The following is a 25491-nucleotide window of genomic DNA, read 5'->3' as shown; positions in this document are numbered from 1 at the left end:
AGACACTGCAGGTCTATTCCTGCCTCTCTTCTTTGCTGCTACTTTCCCTTTTGAAACCATTGACCCATGATCCCAATCTCAATTTCTTAATCAGATCATCTTAAAAAATATTTAATTAATATTCCTATCTTTGCAAAATGGAGATTAGGGATTTGTTGAGATCAAATTATCTTTGGAGTACTAGAAAAGGGTATTACATAAATAAGCAGCCTTCCACTCCTAAAATTTAGTACTTAAATAAGTAACCATCAGTTAGCTATGTGTGTAAGGGCTAATCATCTAGTTGGTGTTTCATATGAATGAATGAAAATGCCCCTACAGAAGAAATTTAAAAACATAAGGAATATTTTAGGATGTGGCTGAAAAACAGTGCCAGAAGTGTCTGGGCTTTTTATCCCTCTGCACCTGTGACCTGGTGAACTACAAACCTGGGGAAAGAAGAAAGGTGTTAATGAAGAGAAGCAAAGAGGAAGGAGAAAGGTGGATAAAAGCTTGCCCACTCCAGCAGATCTTTCTCTTGCACAATAAAGTAGTTAGCTATTTCTGGTTTGGGCTTTTATTTTGCTGGAGACTATGGAAAAGGCAAGTGGAGGAGATCAACCACCTATCACTACGGCAGTCTCAGGGAAGGGAAATAGCGGGGCCATAGTAGGACAGAGAATGTAAGTCTCACTATCACAGGGATACAATCTTGCCACTGGACTATGAGGAGCTGGGACAACTTTAAATGTTGCCAGTTTTATAGAGAGGGCATTTTTATGGACACGAAGAATGTTCTTTCTGGGTTGGTGTTCATTTAAAAAAAAATAGTCCTTAAGAATACAATAAGAAAACCACATGGAGGATGACAAGATTCATTAAGTGCAGTTTAAGGTACTGTTTGACAATAATGAATAGTCTGTTGATTAATGAAGAAGAGTGGATGTGAATGTGCTCAGAATCCCTGAGTGCTTTATGTTGCTCCACTGTCAGCTGAGAAGTGCTATAAAGGGCCTTGCGAAACAGTCTGTATGGAGAGTGTCACTGCTAAAGCCACAGGACTTGGAGACCAAATTCATCCAGTCTCTTAGAAGTTTTGGCTGTTCTTTGGGTTGGTTACCTGAGCTCAAATCTCTACAACTGGCTATGGATTTTAAGTACCCTATAAGAAATGTATGAATTTTGAGGTTTGCGTTTCAGCAATCTTGATTTTCAAAGGAATAGCAAATACAGAAAGCTCCTGTTGATAAACCTGTGGTATGTTTGACGTATTTTGAGTCATTGAAATTTTGAGTCATTTATGGGGAAAAAAAAAGAATAAAGCTTTTAACATTACAATTCCTGCTACTTAATGCAGAGAACAGGGGTGCTCATTCTGAATGGACTGACACAACTACACCTGCTGTGCATTCCTCACCATCAGTTATTCTGTAAATACTCTGTTGAGACTGAGATATGGCAAATAAAGCCCAGATTTGGCTGCAGGAGCTGTGACTGCTGTCATTCCATTCTATGCCTTACACACTAGATTCACCACTGCAGTTTCTAAGTACCTTCCAGTTTTTCTCTGATTGCCGATGGTATGTTGGTTGTCTCAACCTTTCTAAAGTAAGAATGGACTGCAACAGTGTTTTGTATTGGACCCTTCTCTAACTCACCTTGGCTCACGTACATAAATACATACACCTCCCTACATTCTGTCATATTTTTGTTGAAGAAAGCAAGTTCAGGGAAATGGTGGTTCATTTCTGCATTTAAGGACTTGTGAGTGTCCTTCTATGAGAGTTTACTCAACAGGTTTCTTGGGGAGCAATCCATGACTGACCCATATACATCAGAACTGTAGCATGTATGATTGCTGAGCTGATGCTGGAAAAGAATCATTGATTTTTTGTGAATTAAAAAAAGAGCACAGAGAGAGTAGAGGAAAGCAAGAATAAAGTGTAGGGCATTTGGGAGTGATAGGAGGTTTCAAACTGATCTGTTTTCATGTTCCAGCTTTTTACTCTTAAAGGAGGAGAGAGTATCAGAGATTTCAGATTTTTTTCAGTTCTCAACACTCTTCCTTAGCTTCATTAAAATACATCTCTGATCCACCCACTCTTTGGACATCAGTATTGGAAATTGCACTTTAGGGCTAGAGGATGTTTTCCCTTTTAGGAGAAGTATAGAAAGATGTCCAGGTGTCATATGACCTGAGCTTAATGAGGCTTACTGGTCTGAAAATACGATCTGGGTGTCCCATTGTTCTAATTAACGTTATGCTTTCTTGACTAGTCTGAGCATGAGGCACGTGGGTTCTGGATATAAAAATTAGGGTTACAGAATAAGAGAGAGAAGGTAGAGAATCAGATGTACTGACAACTGGATGGACAAAAGAAGAGAGAGAGGTTGCTCTACCTATTATCTGTGGGCTGCAAAGGTTTTGTGTGAAGGGAACAAAGATGTGAGAAGCAGGAGAGCACACACTTTTTTGACCAAGAAAAAATACTTCTGTGAAATACTGTCTTCTGGTTTGACAGGAGAGAAGACACATTTAGATCTGTGAATGCATTGCTACAAAAGCATTAAGACTTTGCATGGGGAGAACTGCAAGGTCTGAAGAACTGTGCATTTATTTACTGATCTGAACCAGCACAGACTTGCTTTTTTTGATGTTTTTTCCCCCACTGCTTTCAGTAAGAGAATCACAATGAGAACAGAGAAGATTATGTGACCTGCTATATACAGTGTTAAGGTGAAAAAATTGCTAGCCTGTGGACACCTAATAGGAAAGAAGCTTGGCAAGAGAAAGCTTAGTGTGAGATAGTAAGGTATCCTCTTGTTTGCAATTCACATCATTGCTAGAAGATACAGCAGCATCCAGGCAAGATCAATAGTAGTCCTGTGGAGCTGTGTGTTTCACACAGGTTCAGCTGGCTCTTTAAGGTCAAAACCTGTTTTGACATCCTTCCTCCTTTGTCTCTTTTGAGCTGCTCCAATAAAAATGATTTGTACTTTGTATTGCCATTGTCCTGGGTTCAGCTACAGCAGTCATTTTTTCTCCTTCTTAGTAGCTGGTGCAGTGCTGTGGTTTTGACTTTCAGCCTGGGAACAACGCTGATAACACCGATGTTTTTAGTTGTTGCTAAGTAATGTTTACTCTGACCAAGGACTTTCTCAGTCTCATGCTCTGCCAGGGAGGAGGGGAAGCCAGGAGGAAGCAGAGACAGGACACCTGACCCAAACTGGCCAAAGGGGTATTGCATACCACAGCACGTCATGCCCAGTATATAAACTGGGGGGAGTTACCCGGAAGGCCCAGATCACTGCTCGGGTCGGGCTGGGTATCGGTCGGCGGGGGGGGAGCGGTTGTGTCCTTTTCCCTTGTTATTCCTCTTATCATTATTACTGGTAGCAGTAGTGGTTTGTATTATACCTTAGGTACTGGAGAGCTGTTATCTCAACCCGTGGGAGGTACATTCCTCCAATTCTCTTCCCCATCCCTCCGGGAGCGGGGGGAGGAAGGAAAAGGGGGGGAGTGAGCGAGCGGCTGCGTGGTTCCAAGTTGCCGGCTGGGCTTGAACCACGACAGCCATGACTTCTGAAAAAAATGTAAGAAAGCATCCAAAACCTTCCAGTTAGAGAAGGTTTTTTAGAGAAGCTGCAGAGCACAGGTGATAGCAACAGAGCTTAGTGTACCTTCAGGAACAAGCTCATAGTATAGCAGCACTTCCCAGCTTTAAGTACAAGAAGCTCTTGGGGAGCAAATGCTTTTTTAGGGCATTTATAGGTACTGTTTTGCATGTTGATCCTTTGCCGCCTCGTAATATCAGCTCACTTTTTGGCTTTCCCACTGCAGGAATCCTAGAGAGGTTTTCTGTCCTCTACCATCCACCAGTTGTGGAACTGGCTTTAACAAGCCATGAGGACAGGGAAGGATTAGCAGATATATACATTTACAAGGACATAAACACATGTGATGTGAGTACTTTATCAGGCTAAAATTTAAATTTTTTTCTACTTCTAAAATGATTTGTGATTCTCTGTTGAGGTGAAGGAGGGTGGTGACACTGCTTATTTTATCCACAAATTTTATATATCATGTAGCGTATTTGCACATCGTAAAAGTATACTCAGGGATAAAACCCCTTGTTGCCAGTGATTTAAGCTGTCAAATAAAAAAGGTGTGCTGCTATCTAGCTGAAGAAATGTATTAGCATGCGGAAGGCAGTACTGCTTCCTTTGGGAGGTTTTAATCAAGCCTCTTGTACTGATTGAGATGCAGTGCTCAGAAGTGAGAAAAATGATTAACAAAATCAAAAATCTAGAGCGTTTTTCATGCAAACATTCATCAGTATATCTTATGTAATTACATAGCCAATAAATCAACATAGTGTGTAAGTGCTTCAGTCACACTGTAAATATCTTAATGACTGAAACATCTTCACCCATGAATAATTTATACCTGTATGATACATTTTTCATATCCATGCTTTACTTCAACATGATAAACTAATACTTCTCTGTCAGGGAATGTGTGCTTGATTATTGCCTTCTGATTTCTCTTCCTTGTGTTTATTTTCCACAGTTAGACACACTCCATTTCTTCTCTTCTGGTTCCTCTAATGTAGTTATCTTATTTGTTCATCCTGTCTGTCTTGGTTTGCTTTCCCAGTGTATTCCAACAGGCACCTGGGAAATAATGTTAGGGCATTAGCTGATCATGCATTTCTCAAGTAACTTGAGAAAGGAACAGCATCTTGAAAGATATACCCATTCTCAACAGATATTTGCATTTAGTTTCCTCTCCTCAAGACAATAACTACAGAAAGAACTTGCAATAGGCCAATAACAGCTTGAGCTTTGCCATTTTCTGGATCAATGTGAGTTCAAACCTCTGTCTCACAGTACTGATGACAAACATTGTTTGAGTCTTGTTCCCATATGTTTGTGAGTGCAAGCTTGTTTGTAGCTCCAGAATCCAGTAGAATATTCCAGAAGAAAATAACTTTTTTTCATCGCAGGAATGGAAATCGGGGATTTTTATATTCTGTTCTGCTGTGCATGCTTATTTGGCTGTATGCAAGTCACTGTGTGCATCCTGCCTTACTTACACCCTTAATAAGGTATCTAAGACAGGAGTTTAATTGTGATAACCTCCTCCTTTAGTTAGTAGAGAAAGACAAGCAGCTACTGAAGGCAGTTCTTCCAACTCTAAAGCTACTTAGTGCCTGAAGCTCTTGCTAGGAGATGGACTCTCTTTTTGGGGTTCACAGTTTAAAGTTTGGTTCAGATTTGTGAAGCAGCTTATTTTGGTAGTGCCTGTGAAAATTCAGCCTTTAAAAAGTCAGTCCCAATTGGGCAGAAAAATTAATCACTTGGATTTAATGTGCACTTTCAGAAACACTTAATTTCCCCTTCAAATCCTCAGGTTTCTAACTGGAAAAAAGGTAACAGTAGTATAAAAACTATTTCAAGTTGGGCTGGGGGAGAGGGGGGAGCCAAGGAGTTCTAAAATAATTAGCTGATGCTTTACTGATTTTGTATGTTATTTCATCCAAGCACCTTTTTTCACTCCATTTCTGTATTCAGTTTACCTACATTATTCTCTTAACTAGCACCTTTGCTGAGTGTTGGCTAATCAAGCTCTTATTCAATTTCTTCTATCATCATGTAAGTGTATTAGTTTTGCACAGTAATACACCATTTCACATTTTGTCTCTTCAGTGTCAGAATTACATTTTTGGACTAATTTTCTAGATTGAAGACTGAATGGAATATCTTACATCTGTCTTCTACTCCATACTTTGAAGCCCAGTTGCAGTTCTTTTACAGCTGCAATCTCAGGGACTTCTGAGAGATGTCACAGTTGAACCTGTTCTTACTATTCCTTTTCTTACTATTCTTACTATTCTTACAGCAGGCTCCAGTGAATATGAATCTCTTCTGTTTGCTAGCAGGACATTTGGTAACTTTGCTGCAGCATAAGTTTTCATTTATTTGTTTCCTCTGTATTCTGATTGTAAGCACCTCCAAAGGCTTCTGATATCCTTTTCTTTGTCTCATTTTTTTTTATGTCCTTAAAAGATGCCTTCTTTTACTGTATCTTATTCTACTGAGATCAGTTGTTGGTTGATAGGTATCAGTTAGCAGGAGTTCTCGGGCACTCTACAGAATTCTACAAGATACTTCACCCTTATCACTGCCTGCCTTGTTTTGGCATTTAGAAAGCAGATTGCTGTCTTTTTCTTTGTTTTGTCTAGCACTTGTCTCTCTTGGGCATAGTTTCTCACCACAGACATCAATCATGACTGTTGCTGCCTCCTATTTTTCTGCCTTCTTTTTTCAGTGTTGGTCATTTACTGTGTGTGCCCTGTTACAAGGCAGTACTTTATCCAGTGACAGGATACTGCAAGAATCTTCTGAACCTCCTCACATGTATTTTGCTTTAACTCCTACTGTTTCTAGCTGTCATGCCTCCTGCACTTTCACTATTTTCTCCTAAATTGTCCTTTCTTTTTGTGAATGATTTCTGGTAGACCCTTTCTTTGCCTTCTTCAGTTGATTATCATAGCTGTTGTCCACAGACCTTGCCCTTGTGTTCTGAAATTTAATTTAGCATCCTTCTCTAACCTATTCACCTATTCTTTTTTTTTCCCCTTTTCCCCAGATTATTTTCTATGGGTATTTTTATTAATTCTCTTTCTTCAGCATGCCTGTTTTAAATTCCAGGTGATTCTGAGCTTCAGTTGTTCCAGAGAGTGATTCACTAACACCTCCTGGTTCCCTAACCTGGTCCATCTCTGATTCTGACACCCTGAGAAGCTTCCAGACATGCCAGATTCACAAACTTCCTCTCGCTTTTATAATTTTCAACATTAAGAGCTGATTCTTGACACCTAAAATGATGCTGTTACAGAATTTCTTTAAGTGGCATGTTGTCTGGTTAAAGAAATAGAATAGCCATGGAGATTTTGTGTGGGAAGCTATGAAAATGGCGTAAGTACCACACTGGTATAATACTGATCTTTTGTTGTCTAATTTTAACAGATTCAGTAGCAACAGCATCTGGACCACTGCTAGTTGAAGTTGCCAAAACTCCCGGTGCTGCTCTTGGGGTTGCACTAACTACCTCGATGTGCTGCAACAAACAGGTCATTGTCATAGACAAAATCAAATCTGCGAGTATTGCAGACAGGTGAGTGTGACAGAAGGCTGACACTGCAAGTCCATACATCCATTTTATTTGTACTTTCATTCAGTTTGGTTTTAAAGAAACCCTTCCCTTTTTTGATAAAATTGACTGAACCAGATGCTCTTAAGGTTGCAGGTCTTAAAATTAGCCCTTTGTCAGATCGTTTTTCCATACTGCTGAGTTTAAGACTTCCAGAACAATTTATTTTAGCTCATTCATGTAACATTCAATGACATAAGCCAGCCCCCATGTAATATGTGACTGTCTGCTTGCACTATGCAGCACAGGAGTTGAGAGGTCTGCTCCGACTATTAAATATAATGCTGTGGCGGAGATTTGTATTTAGAAAAATAAATAACCCACTGGAAGTAAGCCCACCGTATGGAACAGCTGTCAAGGGAAGTAAATTTTGAGGCTTTGCAACCTTGAAGTGTTCTTTTAGAATGGATCACTCACTCTTTATGGCACAGTGAAATGGAACTCCTTAGGTCTGGATTTTTAATTGATATTGTAGGATACGACTGAGGTATTAGGAAGACTGGCTTCTGCGTTTTGAAGTTGTTTTGCTGCAATTTTTCCACTTCATTTAAGTGTTTAAATAGAACTATTTAAACCATTTTAAAAATTGTTAGATATTTTTCTCCAGTGGTCTAAAGCTCTGTAACTGAGCTGTGAAACCATTTCCGGGGTGCGTGTGTGTGTATGTGTGTGTGTATGTGTTTATACATATACAGTATATTTTTATATACATATCTCTATCTAAAAATTCCTTAAATATTACGTTTCAGCAGCAAATTCCTCCTGCATGTCCCCAGTCACCCTACCTTGTAACTCCTCTTTGACAACGGTGCTTCTGGTAGCACCCACTTGTAGCAGTGAGTCTACAGCTCCTCTGTGGGCTTTTCCCTAACGTAGAAACTTTGAGAGTGACGGCCATTGATCCAGGGGTGTTCTCCAGTTCAATGGTGCAGGATGCTTTAATTTTCTCCCTCTGTTTTTTCCCGTTTCGCAGGGGGTAACCAATTAAAGGAGCTGTCCACTTGACTGGTACGTCGGGATGCTGACTGCTGTGTTTGCATTTCTCAACTCATCCAGTAGCCAGTCTCTTGAGTGCAGCAAGATTTAGCAGATAGCCCCCTCCCCACCCCACTCCTCAAGTCACCATGCTAGCCCTGGTTTCATTATTTGTTTGACTACTGCATAATTTCATCATCATTTACAGCTTTTGTACTAATAAATGTTTGAACTATAACTCAAAAAATGATGAACTGGGTGCTTGTGTGAGGGATATGTGACCAAGTTATTTGAGTCTCCTTAAGCTCTTCTCATGTGCCATTCACACATATTTTTATAGTCAGCTATCCCATTCCAGTTCTGTGAGTGATGTCTTGGCATATACTGTATTAACTGAATTGTTTTTAAGGTTTGTACTAATAGATGTAAAGTCTGACCAGTGACAATGCCTACAAAACACAAATCTCTCTCGAAAAAAAAGAACAGGTTCATAGTTGTCATGACCAGTTTGAAGGCAGTAAAACTCATTTTCTAAGCAAGGAGTATACCTGATCATACCAAGTTTTTCCCATTTTATGTAGATGTGGTGCATTACATGTAGGAGACCATATTCTGTCCATTGATGGCACCAGCATGGAGTACTGTACGCTGGCAGAAGCAACGCAGTTTTTGGCTAATGCAGCGGATAATGTCAAACTTGAGATCCTTCCTCACCACCAGACACGGCTGGCGCTGAAAGGCCCCGAGCACGGTAAGAGGATCTGTAACACCAAATACTGCTTTTATTTTTCCTGTCTTTCACTTTGCCTGCCCTTGCTGAATGGCCAAGAAAGCTATCATGGCAGTTATGTCTGTAAATGTTGTTTCAGCTCCCCAGGTTATGCTTCTGCAGTTTCTGAGAAGCTCTGTGTTTTCTCAACTTTAATGTACCCACTGAGATTTCTATGGATAGAGGGAGAAATGTTTTATTGAGAAATTGCTCTGCACACTTGTAGATGTACATAAAGACACCTGTTGACTCTACTGTTGCAATCATTGGAGGGGCAACTTCAGTAAATGAATCTCTAAATTGCTTCTTAAATGTAGAGTGAGGGAGGAAGGACCACAGCCAACTTCTTTTCAGTATATTGACTCGATAGTCTATTATGAACACTTCATTAATAACACCTGTTCTCCCCTGAAATACCTTAGAAAAACCCCTGTATTTTCTCTCGTTAATGGCATTATTATTGATAGCCATCATCTTTCAAAGTACTTCTGAGATTGCTTCCTGGGTTCATTATCAGTGCTCATGAGAAGGGTTTGTTTGTAAAGACTTCTCTAGATCCGAGCCTTTTCACCGTGGTATTTATTTCATACCAACATGCTTGAAGAGAATGGTTTTCCATTTTTAAATCAAATATGTATGAAATGTCTTAGTATTTGAAGATGGGGGCTGCCTTTCTTGTCTTCTAAATAATCCTTAGAAAGTGGCTAATTCACAGTATTCGTAAGTTCAGTCTAACATATAGCATGTTGATGGCAGGCAAAGAAATAACAAGGGTCATCAACAGAGAAATAGATACCTGTGTTGCAATATGAACCAGTGGTACTATCTTCTGTGGCTGTTACTGTGCTTCTGCCTTCGTTAGACCACTACAAGATTTCTGAGGCCTAGACATGTCAGTGATGGTAAATATTCTTGGACATCTATCTAAGATCCAGGCTGTCCCTGGATAAGTGATGCTGTGGTCTGTTTGTCAGAGTCGTAAATATTGAACTAGTAGCTGAGGAGATACTCATTTCCCCTTGGACCAGGGTGAACAAAAAATAACCCATGTTCTTCCATTATTCAGCTGCACTTCTTTCCCCTTTCTACTTAAGCCAGTTAGAGGGGCGAGGGAGCAGGGACTGATACTGCAGCAGCAGAATGAGATGGAGACCAAATTTTGCAATGTATTTATATTCTTTTCAGTTATGACAGTATGTTGCAGACAGGTCTTCCATGGTTTTTTGAAGCAAAGATGTCACGCAATCAATTTCTGGCTGGTTAAAGAACCTTCAAAGAGTGTGTGTTTTGGGAAGATGAGTCCCAGGGCCAAAGATTTGTCTAGATGATTGTGTAACTTGAAGCAGTTATTTCTTAACCAACATTTAAAACAAACCAATGCTGTTAATGTGCTAGTCACCTTGACCCAGTGTAGATGCTTGGAAAAAGCAATCTTCTTGCCATTCCAGAGTTAAGAACTGGTCATTACAAAATCCTATCTAGGGGATCTGCAAAGAGCATCTTTTGGGAACAAATCCCCCTAAGGTAATTAATTAAGTTGCTTTCTTAAGTAAGGCAGAATAACTGGGATGTTTACAGCCCTTCCCAGCCCGTTGCCAGGTAGTGCTACTCCAGTATCACAACCAACTCAAGGTGTAACATGCGTTATGGAAGCAAGTGCCCTCTTGGAAACAACCTTACATCAGTTGTGGTGTGGCCTAGGTGCTGTAGAGTTTGCAAAGCTCCCTTTGTGTGTCTGGGATAAGCTAGATCATTAGGGCTGTATCTGTTAAGCTCAGTTATTGGTCTTAGGGGAACATGTCAGGAATTTAAAACGGGCAGGAAAGTCAGCATATAAAATAAATTGAAATTTTAGCCCTAAAATAAAATGGAGAGCACTCTAAAAGATCAGAATTTTTTTCATGGTTTTTTTCCTTTATACTGTGCTGTTAACATTCATTTCTCTTGCTGCCCCATTAGTTTTATGTTTGCTGTACACAGCCCTGGGTTGGAATAGCTCAAATTACCACTGAATTACTACAGTTACACACGATAGGTTTTTCTTTTACAGAACTTTTGTTGAATTGGGATTATTCTTCTGCAAGCTGAGCAAACCAAATTTGTGTTCCTTCCCATTTTTTATCTCTACTCTCAGCATGAAAAAAAAGCATTAGAAAAAAGGAAAAAAAATGAAAGACTAGCAGATAATTTCCTGCTAGAAGTAGTCTTTTTAATTAAGCAAAGCTCACAGCAACTTGAAAATAATGAAAATCCACCTAGCCACGTCGTTCTTATCAGATTTCAGTTTTTACACCATAGTTAAAGTTCAGAAATCTTGTTTTCTGTGTGCGTAATGAAAGAGACGGTTTCATCTGAGAAGATATGATCAGTCTGTAAGACACATATGGCCATATCCACCTACTGCTGCTGTTTCTGGGACTTTTTTGCTCATGTGGGATTTTCTGAAGTCTCTGAGGTTGCTGACAATGGTGCCAGTGGGTGAGGTACCCCAAGGTGCAGGCTGGCAGGCAGTGGCATCCCACCCAACCCTCACCTTTGGTATCTGTTGAGGGCAGGAAAGCAAAGATTCTTTTGATTCAAACGCATCAGGGCACAGTGGGGATGCTCTGAGGGACACCCAGGGCACCCTGTTGGAGGACTCAGGACCATGCCTGGGAGTGCCAAGGCCTCCAGAGTCCTGACCACCCTAAAAGCCTGTGGGGATATAATGGGCCCCTGTACTCTCCTTTTCCTCTCCCTTCCCTGGTGTGTACTCCTCCCCAGTGACAGACATTGCTTTTGAGTCAGAGGAGGGTTAATATTTTCAGACAATTAGCAGATCATTACTCATGTAATGTGAAGTGAAACAAAAGGATAGCTTTTCTTCCAACAGTGCACAGTGCTTGCTGTGGTGACTACCTTTTTCCCACGCAAGGAACACAAGGTGTGGGTCCAACCTAAACAGTCAAGATTTTTGGCTACTGTTAAAATCCAGCATGGGGTCATATGTGTCTGCAGCCATCATAGATGCAGCAGCTAGCAGAGAAAAACAAGCAATACAGCTCATGGACCAAAGACTACATGTGGTTTCATAGTATGGGTGAACCCCTCGGTCATCCAATTCAGTGAATAGTTTCCCGTTTAAAGTGTTCCTCTGTAGTTCAACAAGCACACGGTGATGCTAAATTTCGTGATAAATAGACTGTATTTAATGAAGGGTGACTTCAGTCATTTTCCTTTAATATTTGACACATCAACTGAAATGCTTCCCATAATCTTGTTAAATATTGGTCTTAATTTTTGGCATGTCCCAGACTCCCCGTGCTTAGAATCAGCATCAAATACGGTCTCAAATTTTGTCCAGAAAAGGATCATTTTAAAGTTTTAAAGATCAAGTTTACAAAAAAAAAACCAAAACCAAACAGTAAATTGCACATCCACCTAATCAATAAAAACTCTTTTCTTTATTAACCAGGCTTTGGGATACAGTTTTTCTGCTGCTGGCCCAGGGAAGTCGTTTACTGCACAGAATAACATAATGCCAACAACAGAGGGTGGCAAAATTAAAATGTCAATGCAGTAAATTGAAATGACTGGCAAGTAAACATCTCCATTCTAGGCAGTGCTATTTATAGTATCTGTTGGTCTTTTTAAGCAGATGAATGCAAGGACAGACTTATTAACCTTCAGTTAGTGGTCATACATAATACCTTAGTATTTTCTAAGGAATTTTGCAATCTTTGCTGCTAAAGCCAGAGTGAGATTAGAAATAGATTCAGTACTAATCTTTTTAAAAAAAAACCACAAGACCACACACACACACAAAAAAAAATAATCAGAAGCATTTATTGTGAGAAAAAAATATTATTTCTGTTCCTCAAGTTAGCACCCCCTGGTAAGAAGACAAGACCAGGTTATTTATTATTTAATTTTCTTTTTATTTTCAATTTGTTTTTATTTTTGACTTTTTTTTTGTTTGTGCAATTCAGTTACTTTTCCCTCTTCTCTGGTCCTTTTGTTTTCTGATTTTCCATCATCCCTTCATGCGGGAAGTGAAGGTTCAGAGAAGCAGCAGGCAACTTACCTGGGATTCGTGTGCCAGCAGCCACAGCAGCCTCCTCACCTACCACCATTATAACACCTACCACCCTGACAATTGCAGGATGCCAGCCTTGAAATTCCAGAAAGCGTCTCCTCAAAAAAGCCTTCGTAATGTTTCATGCTTTTTCCTGCTTTTCTGACATATTCTCTCCTCCTCTTCTTTCCCTTCCTCCCTCCCCTCTTCTTTCACTCATGATTTTCCCATTTCAGGCACTAAAACCTTTTCAGTTTTATGGATGCGACACTTTTTCATAGCCACGCCAAGGTTATTTCTGACATTTTATGCCTTTTCTTTCTGTAACAAGGCAGCCTTTGTAGACAGAAAAAGGCTTGAAAATTCTGAATTAATCAGCTCTTGCTTATATGAGTAGACCGTTAGATTTGAGTAGTGCAAAAAAAGCATGATTTTTGAATGCAAAGCATTGCTTACAAATCTTTTGTCAGAAATTACCTACTACAAAAAGGCATTTCTAAAATCAGTGTATTTAGGCATAATGATCTGCATTGGTTCATGGATGTGTGTTGAAAAATTTAATTTAAAATTCTTTGCCTAAAATAAGTTGTATCCTATGAATGTACTTTCTGTATCTACATTATCTTTGTTAGCATCCAGCAGGTATATTTATGAAATGCTGGCTGTACTTTTACCTAGGGTCACCTATGTTGTTTAATGTCTTTGTTATTTGAAATGCACAAACCATTCCTGTGCATCATGCACATTGTTTGATTCATTGATGAGTTACAGGCGCGTGCCGCACTCTTCCATGAAGAATGAGTGCTGTATGCCAAGTGTCTGATTTCTTACAGCAGCTTTGGTGTCTTCGTCCTTCTCTCCTACCTCCATGAGTGCATACAGCCTGAGTTCCCTGAACATGGGGACCTTACCTCGCAGCCTCTACTCCACCAGCCCACGTGGGACAATGATGAGGCGGAGGATGAAAAAGAAGGACTTCAAAAGCTCCTGTAGGTGGTAACAGCATTTGCTCCAAATGTGCAGTGAATGGGTGGAGGAGGGGGAAGATACAGAAAAAAGGTACAAAGTACCTTAATTAATATATATCTACTAGGCAGAAAAGAGAATAATTGGAATTTCAAAGTACCTTAATTAATATATATCTACTGGGCAGAAAAGAGAATAATTGGAGTTTCTGTTAGATTTTAGGGAAACATCAGCATACAAATATTTGTCCAATGCTAAAATGTGATGAGTAGAGACCATGCAGCTTAACTTTGTCATCTGAAATGCATAAAGCAATGTTTTCTTCAGACAACTGTGGAAAAGTTTATTATACCATTTCTGGAGTTATTTTCAAATTCCTTTTTCAACTCTTCCCATTTCCACCAGGGATTAGAATTAATAGCTGAATAGTTCAAAACAGATCGCTGGTAAGATCAACCAACTATCACATAACGGAAGGAGAGCAGCTTGCCACAGTACCTCCTAAGTAGTTTTAGTATTTCTATCTACATCATAATCTCTATGGTCATTTTTGTGAGGAAGACCAACAAATAACATTGAAGGCTAAATAGCCTTGTTTCTGACCACTCTCTGGGATTCAAAGCACGGATTTCCCAAGAGTCGGTAATTTCCCAAGCCAAGGTTGGATATATTTCAGGCTGTTCCACTTGCGTATTGCCAGGTATCCACTGGGCCAGAGGAGTATGGCTCTATGACCACATTGTTTCACAGACTCCGTATAGGCGCTGCCTCTCCTTTTGGCTTGTCCATCTTTGTGTGATCCTCAGCGGCTCAGTTCCTCCAAAGCAGGGACCTGAGAACTACTCTGTAAATTATCTGTTCCAGCTAATAATGCTTACAGATCCGCTTGGGGAAAAACTGAGCTGCTGTGCATTACAGCACTGCTGCCCTGTGTTAGAGATTTCCCACAGTGATAACAAAACCAGCAGCCTCTATCTAGGGCCAGTCACTATGGAGTTGTGAGGAAACACTTGAGAGAGAAACTGACGTTTTGCTTTCAGTTTTTTGTTGCTTGCTTGTTCTTATTTCTTTTGTAAAGCAAATATTTTTACATAATGTTTGCCTATAAGTGCATTTTTGATTTTTACTCTGATCAGCCATTTTTCACAACTCATTTATTGACATGTTAGTTTCTAATACATTCTTCTGGGTCATGGGGAGGTAGTGTGTTCGTCCATGCTGTGGTATCAGTAGGGGTCCAGCTGTTACATGTCCTCACATGCACATGAGAAACAGTAGTAATGTTACTCTAATAGTAATTTATTTGAATAGTAAAATAATGCTGGATGCAAAAAAGTAGCTCTTCAATTGTGCTTTATTATAGCTGTTCAATCCAGCAGATGACTGTTAATCCTGAAAGCTAATCCTATTATGGATCTTGGAGACAGCCGTTATTTGTGGTGGTGTATTTTTCTGATACTTTTCCTTCAAGGAAGCCTTGCCCTACAATTTGGTATCCTGCAAAGAAAGGCTCAAAACAAGGCTAATGACAGTAGATTTAAGTGGGACAGTCACGTAAGCACTGAAGCCCACCTGAAAGATTTCTCAAGTCAGAAGGCGCTGGGGGTGACAGGCTGCTATGATTAAACAAATCTCTAGCTAGAAGGAATTAGGATGAGGCTTTGTCATGGGGTTATGCATTTACATTGTGATGTCTGGATATAGAGCATTAGAAAATGCGTGGAACCAGCCCCATCACTGGTTGAGTCTGTCTCACCTTGAGCAATGACTACATCATCATCCCTGGATCAGAGCTGTCTTTAGAGGCATTGACTGGTCAGCCAGGCTTGCTTACCATTTCCATGAGCTTACTTTTTAGCCCATACAGAGTTCCTTACTCCAGTTTCTAGACTTTTACCCATACTTGTAATTGCAGTAACAGCCGACTTAAGAGACCCACACTGCACTCAATGTGCTAGAAGTAACCTTAATAGAGGATGATTCGTCCTAAACTGTACCCTTCCACCATCCATCAACAGGATTTGGAAAACCTTGCACCTCTGCCTTTGTGGGAAACTCATAAGAACTAGTTAGCATTGACTGCTGTCCTTTCCCTAGAAGAGGAATAGCACGCTCAGTGGGATTTTTTATTATTTAATGCTCTTGGATAATTTGCGGGTTTTATTAATGTAACTTCTAATAAATCTTTTAGGATGTCATTTGGGAAGAAAAGAATGTATTGGTGAAGGGTGCTATAAAGCTTACATTTCAAATTATTTAGGCAAACCTGCATAACTTCATGTGATCATGCCAAAATTCATGATGATGAAGTGTGATTGTACAGCAGGTTACAAGACTTTTATAGCCATGATTTTACAATCACTGCATTAGTTACACAGATCTTTTCAAACATGTGGCTGTAAAAATTAAAGGCATGCCCTGCTGTCACGTGCTTTATTTATGCCACTTGTTTTCCTCTGCCTTTTTTCTTTTTCCCCCTATTTGTTTGTTTTAAAGTATGGTATTCATTGGGAAAACACTCCAGATTATTATTTGGTTAAAGTTTAAATCCTGAAGTTTATTGTAATAGGCCCATATTAGTACTTGAAAGTGAGACACAATTTTATGCCAGCTTTTGTGGTGCTTACTAGATACTACCTACCATATCTGGTAGAAATTAGAGAAGGTCGTAGATGTGCATGGATGATGTTTTCTCAGTACATCCAAATTAGCCACTGCCAGGAGGAACAGTGAATGTTTTGCAATTTCTTGAGGGTTAGAGCGGGAGACTGCAAGTGTAATAATCCACGTATGTACCTTTAAATACATCCTGCTCTGTTTCTTGCATGGCTGCAAGAATAAAAGTAACAAGTACATAATCTTCAAATTCAAGATTATTATTTACATAACTGCAGAGCATTTAATAAACCAGACCCCAGGAGTGTTCCTAAGAGTTGGACGAAAACTATAGAAATGTGCTGAAATGTACCCCTAGTAGTAGCAAGCCGGGTTCACTGGAACTACCTGTACATCCATGCCTCCTTTTTAAACCATTAAGGCTGCTTCCTGGCCTGTAAAACTTTGAATCCATCAAACAGCAAAACGAAATGGCAGTGTTTCTTGCTGCAGTTATTGTTGTTACAAACCCCAACGTGCTCTTAAGTCATGGATTTGGGCACTTGTGGCATTTTATGGAGGCTTAGCAGATAGCTATTGTTACATGACTTGAAAGTGTATTTTCATCTCTTTTTTATTTCTGTTTCATTTTCTTTGGGAGTGGGAGGAGTTCCTAATTGTCACTTTCATGTATCCACATCATCAAATTATTTATCGGGGTGAGTTTTAAATCCCACAACTATTAACTTAATTTCCCAATGTGAATGAAAACCTTAGCTGTGCTAGAAGCTGAAATAAATGTTTTGAGACCTTTGTGTTCCTTAGCAGAACATTAGAAAAAGAGTGAGAAAGTTATACAGCCTGCTACACAGGCGGAATGGAAACACAAGTGGTGGGAAACAAAGATGCAGCTAACAAGTAATTTCTGTATGACCTTAAAGAAAGGGAAAATGGAACTTTTTTGAGCTTGGATACCCTAAATTTAGACATTTCTAGAAGGTGCGTTAGGGGATCTGGTATTATATAAACTCTGAATTTATCTGGTTTAGTCATATTTTAACCTTTGCAGCAGTGAGGGCTGGAGAAACTCATTTCTCACATGCAGTGAATGCAAAAGCTGGTGGCCATTTCTAAGAACAAATTAGTATTTGCATTTGGATATGACTGTGTCTAACTGAGTGCAGATAAAAGAAACAGTAAGAAAGAAGCTACCGAGTAACTAAAATAATACACAATTCTTAGGAAAATTAAAATAACAAGTACGTGAGAATTCACAGTAATTTAGGAAAGATTATTTCAAAGTTGAAAGGAGCTTTGCTGGGAGAAAGCAAATTAATGAGGAGTTTGACAAGTGAAACTTTTGGAACAGAACTGTCATTGCCAACTGTGCCACATAAATCAGATTTTATTTTAGAGCAAAAGGCTAATACTTGTAGCCCCAAAGTGGGGAAAATACTTACACAGCTTCTGGCATCTTTGTACAGCTGTGCTGGTATTATCTGTAGGGTGGAAGCAAGAACTAATATTTTCTCACATCCAGGAAAAAAAATCCACAGGTAAACGATCTCTCAAATAAGCCATGAACTTTTATTTAATTCTTAGTAGCTACTGCAGGCAGAAATAGGTCTTGAAGGAAATTAGAGATGGAGAGGTAATGGTGTAGATCTGTAACACGAGAGCATTCAGATTCCCCAGCATTGGAGGATCAACATTACTGGTCTGAACAGGAATTGAAAAAATCTAGCTTTCTGTGTATGACATAATGGAAGGCAGTAGTTTGTCACTGGGGGAATGCGAACAATGATACAATAGCCATTTAGGCAGTGATCAAAGAACTAAAGGTCCAGTCTCCTCCTTTCATAGGTAATTGCATTGAATCTCAATGTTGGTTTTGTCTTGATTTGTCCTGTAAGGCAGCCTATTCAGAACAAGAGTGAAAATAGAGAGGAGTGAATCAGGAGTACAGAAGTAGCTGCCTGTGTTTCTTACAGAATTGTCCCCCAGTTCCTTTGAGAGAACCCAATGAACTTTTTTTCTCACAATCGCTGGAGATACACCAGGTGCTAAAACAGAGGGATTGGTTCAACTTACACTACCCAATTAGCCTGGCAAATTGCTGACGTGTAGTAAACATATACAGTGTGGCAGGAGGGCATCCTTGTTTCTTGCAAGCAAGCCTGGGCCTTGTGCTTTGCTGCTAACAACAATGCATTGCTGTGCAACGTTCACAAGAGCTCGTGCGAATCAGTCTGAGTAACAGCTGTGCTTGCGCTTCCAATTCCCTGAGCTCCTGTGAAAATTCTGCTTATCCACGCCTCAAACCTAATGCAAACAGAATTCAAGGATGTTCTGAGATTTTGGGGGTGGGGATGTCAAACACATTTAGTACAGAACTATCTTTTTGCATTCTAACATACAAACAGATGTTTTCTATTCTCTTATATGTCATAACTGTTTATACATAATTTATGAACTTTAGCCTAAATTAACTTTAAAAGAGTTGTTTTGTTAACAAGGTTTGTTGTATAGATCAATTTTCTCAAAGAGCAATGAAATTTCTGCTGTGTATGAATGTCTCTCCTCCTGGTCTGCTCTGTTTTGTAGTGTCTTTAGCCTCTAGCACTGTTGGTTTGGCTGGGCAGGTCGTCCACACAGAAACCACAGAAGTAGTGCTGACAGCTGACCCCATGGTAGGGTTTGGGATACAGCTCCAGGGTAGCGTGTTTGCTACTGAGACCTTGTCCTCTCCACCTCTCATTTCCTATATTGAGTCTGACAGTCCGGCGGAAAGGTGAGGTTCTTTCAGTTGACTGCTAAGTGTGTTTTGGTGAGCATTCCTTGGGGTACTTTGGGCTTCTTGTTTTCGATTTGTGACAAATTGCAGGGCCTTGCTTAGTGCAAGCGTGGCAAATAATAAACTGTCTGTTCTGACAATGGTATTTCATATGCTTGATCAGCTATAAGAAGAATGACAAGCACCAGTGTTTTTGTCATCCAGAGTCCTCTGGCAGGAGACTGGAAGCTATATTCATGCGAAAGGGAGGGGAAGGGGGAAATTGGAAACATTGCTGAAATCAAAATACTGATAATCCATTGTGCCATGGGGGGCAGCAAATCCAGCTCTATCCAGTTTTGGTACAAAACCAAATCTTTAGGAATACCAGAGTTTTTACTTAATAATGATTTCATTGCTGCATTTCAGTAGCATTTTTGTGCTTATGTATGTCTTCAATCATGGCATGAGAACAACAGTATTGCACAGGCAAGTGCTAGCTGCTATTGCAGAGCAACACCACCTGTAGCCCAGGGTCAGATGCAGAGGTGATGTCCATGGGTGGGATGGAGGCCTGAAGGCCATGCCTCTCTTCTGTGCCCCAGCACCTAATGAGCACAGCCCATGCTGGGAGCGCTTGATAGTGTCTTGGTGCAAAGGGGCAGCAGCAGCTTCTGTCCTGCTTTGTGCCCGGGTGGGCTGTTGAGCTGCTATGCCACACTTGTCCTTCAAGGTTAGGTTGGATGTGTTTGATCAGATGCTTTGTATCAGAAATAGTGTGGCCAACAAGAGTAGGGAAGTGATCATTCCCCTGTACTTGACACTGTCAAGGTCACAGCTCAAACACTGTGTTTGTTCAGTTTTGGGCCCCTTACTACAAGAAAGACTTTGAGGTATTGGAATGTGTCCAAAGAAGGACAATGAAGCTGGTGAAGAGTCTAGAGAACGAGTCTTACAAGGAGCAGCTGAGGGAACTGGGATTTTCTAGCCTTCAGTGTTCATTCACCAAAAAGATTGTCAAGCACTGGAACAGGCTGCCCAGGGAATTGATTGAGCCACCATCCCTGGAGGTACTTAAAAGACATGTAGATGTGGGACTACGGGACATGGTTTAGTGGTGGACTTGGCAGCATTAGGTTAGTGGTTGGACTTAATGGTCTTGGAGGTCTTTTACAACCTCAACAGTTCTATGATTTGATGATACTGCTGGTTCTGGTAACGTGCACATCTGATTGTTTTGTATCACTGTGTATCAAGGTGTGGGGTGCTGCAAATAGGAGACAGAATAGTGGCAATAAACGGTATCCCAACAGAAGACAGCACATTTGATGAGGCCAATCAACTGCTCAGAGACTCCTCTATCACCAACAAAGTCACTTTGGAAATAGAATTTGATGTTGCAGGTATGAATGTACTGTTATTCTGTCTTTCAAGAAAAGTGAAGGAATAAATCCCAAGCACATTGCAAGTGTTAGGCATCAAAGGTGGAGACTTTTTTCTCACATATACAACATTCCATTTCAACTGACCTATTTGAAACATGTATCTTTTTGTACAGCTTTCTCATTTCACATAGAGAAAGCCCTGCAGTGTGCTTCGGAACACAAACAGAAATGACAAGTCATGTAGTAAGATCTAGTGACAGTCCCTCCTCTGAGTTATTTCCAGACATTTTTCTGCCCTGAGATAGATAGAAATATTCTGCTGAGCAGAGACAAATCCTCTACAGGGCAGCTAATGAAATGTTTTACTAGACAGAAAAGTATTGTAAAAGGTTGGATAAGCAGAAAATTCTGAAGAATTTCACTTACAATATCTCAAACCAACAATCTAAATAAAATATTAGAACCTGAATTAGTAAAAGCCAGAAAAATCATTGTTAATGTTGCTGGTGAGTCTTTATTATTACTAATATTTTTTCTTTGTTCTGTAATATGTTTAAGCATACAGAATACACCTATAAAGTCACAAATGTAAATAGTAAGAAGTTTTACAGCTCCTGTGTTCACCTGGTGGTAGCTCCTTTGAAGTCATGACAATGTTGGATGTGCTGTATTTTGCACAGTGTGATTATTGTTAATGCTATTATAAATCATGATGTCAAAATCAGGCTAAAGGTTCCTAGAGTAATTTTTTAGCATGCACACTTCTAGTACAATGTTAAAAAAAACCCAAAATATGTACATTCATATACATAGGGAATTAAATATTAAAAAGTAAGAAAGGTAAATAATTTAAGTCATTTAAATACACCTGACATCACGTAAATATTTCAGTCCCTGGACTTGCTTGTGCTGCTCCCATTTGCTCCATGACAGTAGACTCACACTCATGGTTAGACTTCTCTACCGCATGTATGTTTATATGTTTCCATGGCTGTAATTTCAGTTGCTCCTTTTCAGGTAAAGGCTCAAACTTTTGCTGGTAGTGACACCAAAAGTCAGGATTCAGATACAGTGCTGCAGATCTTCAAGAGGTTTTTGCCTCAGTTAGCTCCAGCTGCTTCTCCATTAGTGATGTTTTGAGTCCTTTTCTTACCAGTAGATGTAAAATCTATGCAGTTACCTTAGCGGACAGTTAAAAGTATGTTAGACCTACAGCCACAGAGACTGGAAACTCTTAAGACTTGATCTCCTGTCCTTTTAATTAAAGGTTATCTGCCAGCACTAAAATTTTCACATGTGCTCACAGAACTTGCATATGAGCTAAAACCCTGCAGTCTCAGCTAGCTGCTGGCCCGTGCAATCTCCAGAAATTGACTTAAACCTTTAAAAAAAGGAGTTACTGTGAAATTACTAATAGTGGTATAAGTCATACTTTGTATGTCCTACTTCCTTCACTTTAGCACCTGTATTTCGTCTGTGGCTTGTGATGCTGATGTGATACATCAATTTACATATGTAGTCCCAAGTACTTGGAATTGCTGTGCCTTATAAAATTATCTAACATATAAACTATCTCTTTATAGAATCAGTTATACCAAGCAGTGGAACATTTCATGTGAAACTACCAAAGAAGCATAACGTGGAACTTGGCATCACCATAAGTTGTAAGTGAAAGTGCTTATTTTTAAGACCAAGTTTACGGGATGATCTGCAGATAGTAGGTCCTGTACCTATAGAGTCATGTTTGTTTTGGTATAAATTTATTTCTAATTTTTCTATCAAAAGGGATGATTAGTAGTGCTATGTCTCGAAATACTATTCTGTAACAGATTTACACTCTCCTCCTAGTAGTTAAAGAAGCCAGAAGTTTGACAGGCCTAAAGCTTGACCTATTCTTTATGCATAGCACATGTTTATCTCCCATTAAAATTATTTATATTTAAAAAAAAAAAAGTTAAAATATGTCAGTAGAATTAAGCCCATACAAAGGTATTTCCACAGTTGGGAAATTTAAAGCAAAGTATATCATGGTCTCTCACAGGCTCTTGAACAGAACCCCACTGAACTCAAGGATTCTCACACGCATGAGTATCCACATATGGGTTATTTTCTGCTTCAGAAACCGGAGTCTGAAGATACATGCTCAGTCTGTAAAACGAGTGGGCAGTCCTAAATGTGCAGGTCACATAGCAAGATCCCCTTTCACTAGGGATTTAAAGATTGCTAAAGAAGATAACAAGAGTCTGCATTAGTCTGTTTCTCAAAAAGTATTTGTTACTGTTGTTTGAAATCAAAGTGGTTTTATACATACTTATTTTGGGAGCAGACAGTAAATGCTGTGTTAGGACTGGGTTTTGACCAGGTAGAGCAGCATGCCGAGTTCAGCCCTTGATGGAAGAAAGAACAATCCATATCAAAGCTAATGGCCTTGTGTTTAATTTACTTAATTGTAGTGCAGAATCTGGTCTCATCAGAATTAGCACTCCTTTATGGTGTGGCCTTTCTTAGACTACTAGTCTTTCTTTGGAATTATTCATGCGTCTTGGGAGAAGATTGTGCTTTGACTTATATTCTCAAAGCTTTTACCAGCACAATGGAATAAGGTTAATCAAAAGTACAGCAGGGAACTCAGTACTAAGGATTACATCTGAGGAACAAATGAGAGACACTGCAGGGCTGTTTGCTTGCATTGCACACTTGAATGAGTAATTGTTAGGCTCTGTATGATGTGATGCTTGAAGCAAAATCATAGGTCTACATGTATTTGTGCAAATGAAAATATTGAGAAATGAGAAAACCTGGAGAGAGGCTGTTCTATTTAAATGTTATTCTTAGAATAGTTTTGTAGGATTATTGTAAAAATACGGTCTTCCTAGTAATTTGATTTGTGCTCCTCTTTGCAGTTCAGACATCTTGTACTTTTTTTCTGACTGTAGGAGTAAATTTTGAATAGAAATCTAGTGTTCTTGGGATTTAGTATTTAGCACTCCTCTTCCAAACTTTGCATACCTTTCTGCCTTGGAAGTTAATTCCAAAAGTGCTTTATAAAATTGGTGCTCTATATGATCAGGGTGACACCTGGTTGGTCTTAGCTTTGCTCTTTGAGTATACTGCAGTACCTTTAATATTTAAATTAAATGATCTGTTGTATGTTAATAATCCCACTTACTTATAGTATGTAATGCATATGAAATGTATCCAGGATTAATTATTTATTTGATTTTAAAGGATTTGTACTAACAACTAAAAGTTTGTAAATCTGCTTGGTAGAAGTCTTGAGTTGCTGCATCTCATGCTTGCTTTTCAGTGCTTTGCTTTGTTCTGCCTAATTAAGTCCTAAATGAGGCAGTGTGATTTGAAGAATATAAGCAGTTTATATTCAGTTTGTCGAATGTTTGTCAGGGCACTTTAGCACATTAGCATACCATTTGCTACAGATACTGTTAGAAAGCTGTATGATTTCTTTTAAAAAACAAATATTAAGGAAAATTTGGTGAGGTTGGTGTGACCAGTTAAACAGGGGTGATAGAGAAGGCCAAGTTTATTCGCTCTGGGGCTTGGTCTGTTTAAGAGACACCTTTTTCATCCTTTTTATTCTCAAGGTAGTGGAGTTAATGGTGAGAAGGTGCTGTCTCTGTAAAAACATTACAGAGAAACCCCTGTCTTGGTTTCCATATCCCCAGTTTAGTTTGGGATTTGGATGAGAAAATCAGGAAATGACCTGACAGACAAACCAGACATTTTTTGCCAGAAGGGAAGTATAAGTTTCACCTGGGGTTGGCACCTGGACATATGCCTGTTTTTAAGTCCAGGAGTTCTTCCAAGTCAACTGTTAGGAGGCAAACATCCCAGAAGAGGAATTTATTTCATTTTCTTTGTGTTGTTTTCCTTGGTAATCAACACTAACGTTCTGTGCCTGCCAAAACAAAATCAAAATCCCCTTAGATAGCAGAAACCCCTAGAAAGTACGGCAGAAGAAAGTTTCGTGAGCATCATTGTTAATGTTAATTCAGAGCGCTGAGTTTTGGACAGTACATGTTGGTTACCTCACAGTATACTGGCCTTACCCCTTGCTGCCTTCACACGCATACTGGACTTCTGTTATCATTCCCCTATCTCTGCAATATCTGTCTAATCTTCCCATTAATAGCTCCTTACATTCAATAAAACCCTATTTCACAGTTTGCAAATACAAGTGACTATATTTCATGCCTCAGGTACCATCATTTTCATACCCAGTTACATGGTTGGAGCAATTAGAATGTCTCAGTTCTTAAAATTACATCATCCAAATAAAGCGTGACACAACAGAGTCCATGTGTGTGTGATTATGCTTTTACAACAGAGCCATTCCCCAGAAGAAGGATGGCTTTCAAGTAGGTCTAGTAGTGTTCAAATCTGTTTCAATTTATTTACCAGTGACATTGATTTTTAGACCGTGTAATGGAATATAGATTTATTTTTTTTAAGATAAATTTTTGTGCCATTGGCTACTTTATCATAGACTTTTTTAAATACATTGAATGATGTCCAAGAAAATGACTTACTAGTACAGTCTGGTAATGCTAGTTAACATCTCTTTTTCTTCCTCCCCCTCACCCTTTTCTTTCTAAGTAAGATTCTGATATCCTTACTGATAATGAACTGCAGTACCTTGCTTCATAAATAGTCTCTCTGAAGCTAATGGGACTGCTCAAGGAATAAGAATCTGCAAAGCTGGTAAGAATATCAGAATCTCACTCGAATTATCATTAGTTTCCCTAAGCCATTTTGACTAGC

The 25491-nt window shown here is 39.4% G+C and overlaps 1 protein-coding gene across 1 annotated transcript in view; it reads left to right on the top strand.

Annotated features, from left to right (window-relative positions):
* Positions 1 to 25491, top strand: part of GRIP1 (glutamate receptor interacting protein 1) — a gene marked incomplete at its 5' end in the record, with an annotated part of 76336 nt that overhangs the window by 20868 nt on the left and 29977 nt on the right. Inside the window, 6 exons of the mRNA XM_010019559.1 lie at positions 7012 to 7159; positions 8752 to 8921; positions 13827 to 13982; positions 19159 to 19345; positions 20585 to 20730; positions 22296 to 22376. Coding sequence (XP_010017861.1) covers positions 7012 to 7159; positions 8752 to 8921; positions 13827 to 13982; positions 19159 to 19345; positions 20585 to 20730; positions 22296 to 22376 — 888 coding nt within the window. The remainder of the gene's footprint in view (positions 1 to 7011; positions 7160 to 8751; positions 8922 to 13826; positions 13983 to 19158; positions 19346 to 20584; positions 20731 to 22295; positions 22377 to 25491) is intronic.

The sequence above is a fragment of the Nestor notabilis genome, unplaced genomic scaffold (genome assembly GCF_000696875.1).
Source record: "Nestor notabilis isolate BGI_N333 unplaced genomic scaffold, ASM69687v1 scaffold14778, whole genome shotgun sequence".
NCBI lineage: Eukaryota > Metazoa > Chordata > Aves > Psittaciformes > Psittacidae > Nestor > Nestor notabilis.
The sequence above is the reverse complement of the archived record's forward strand: the minus strand, read 5'-3'. Positions and strand labels throughout refer to the sequence as shown.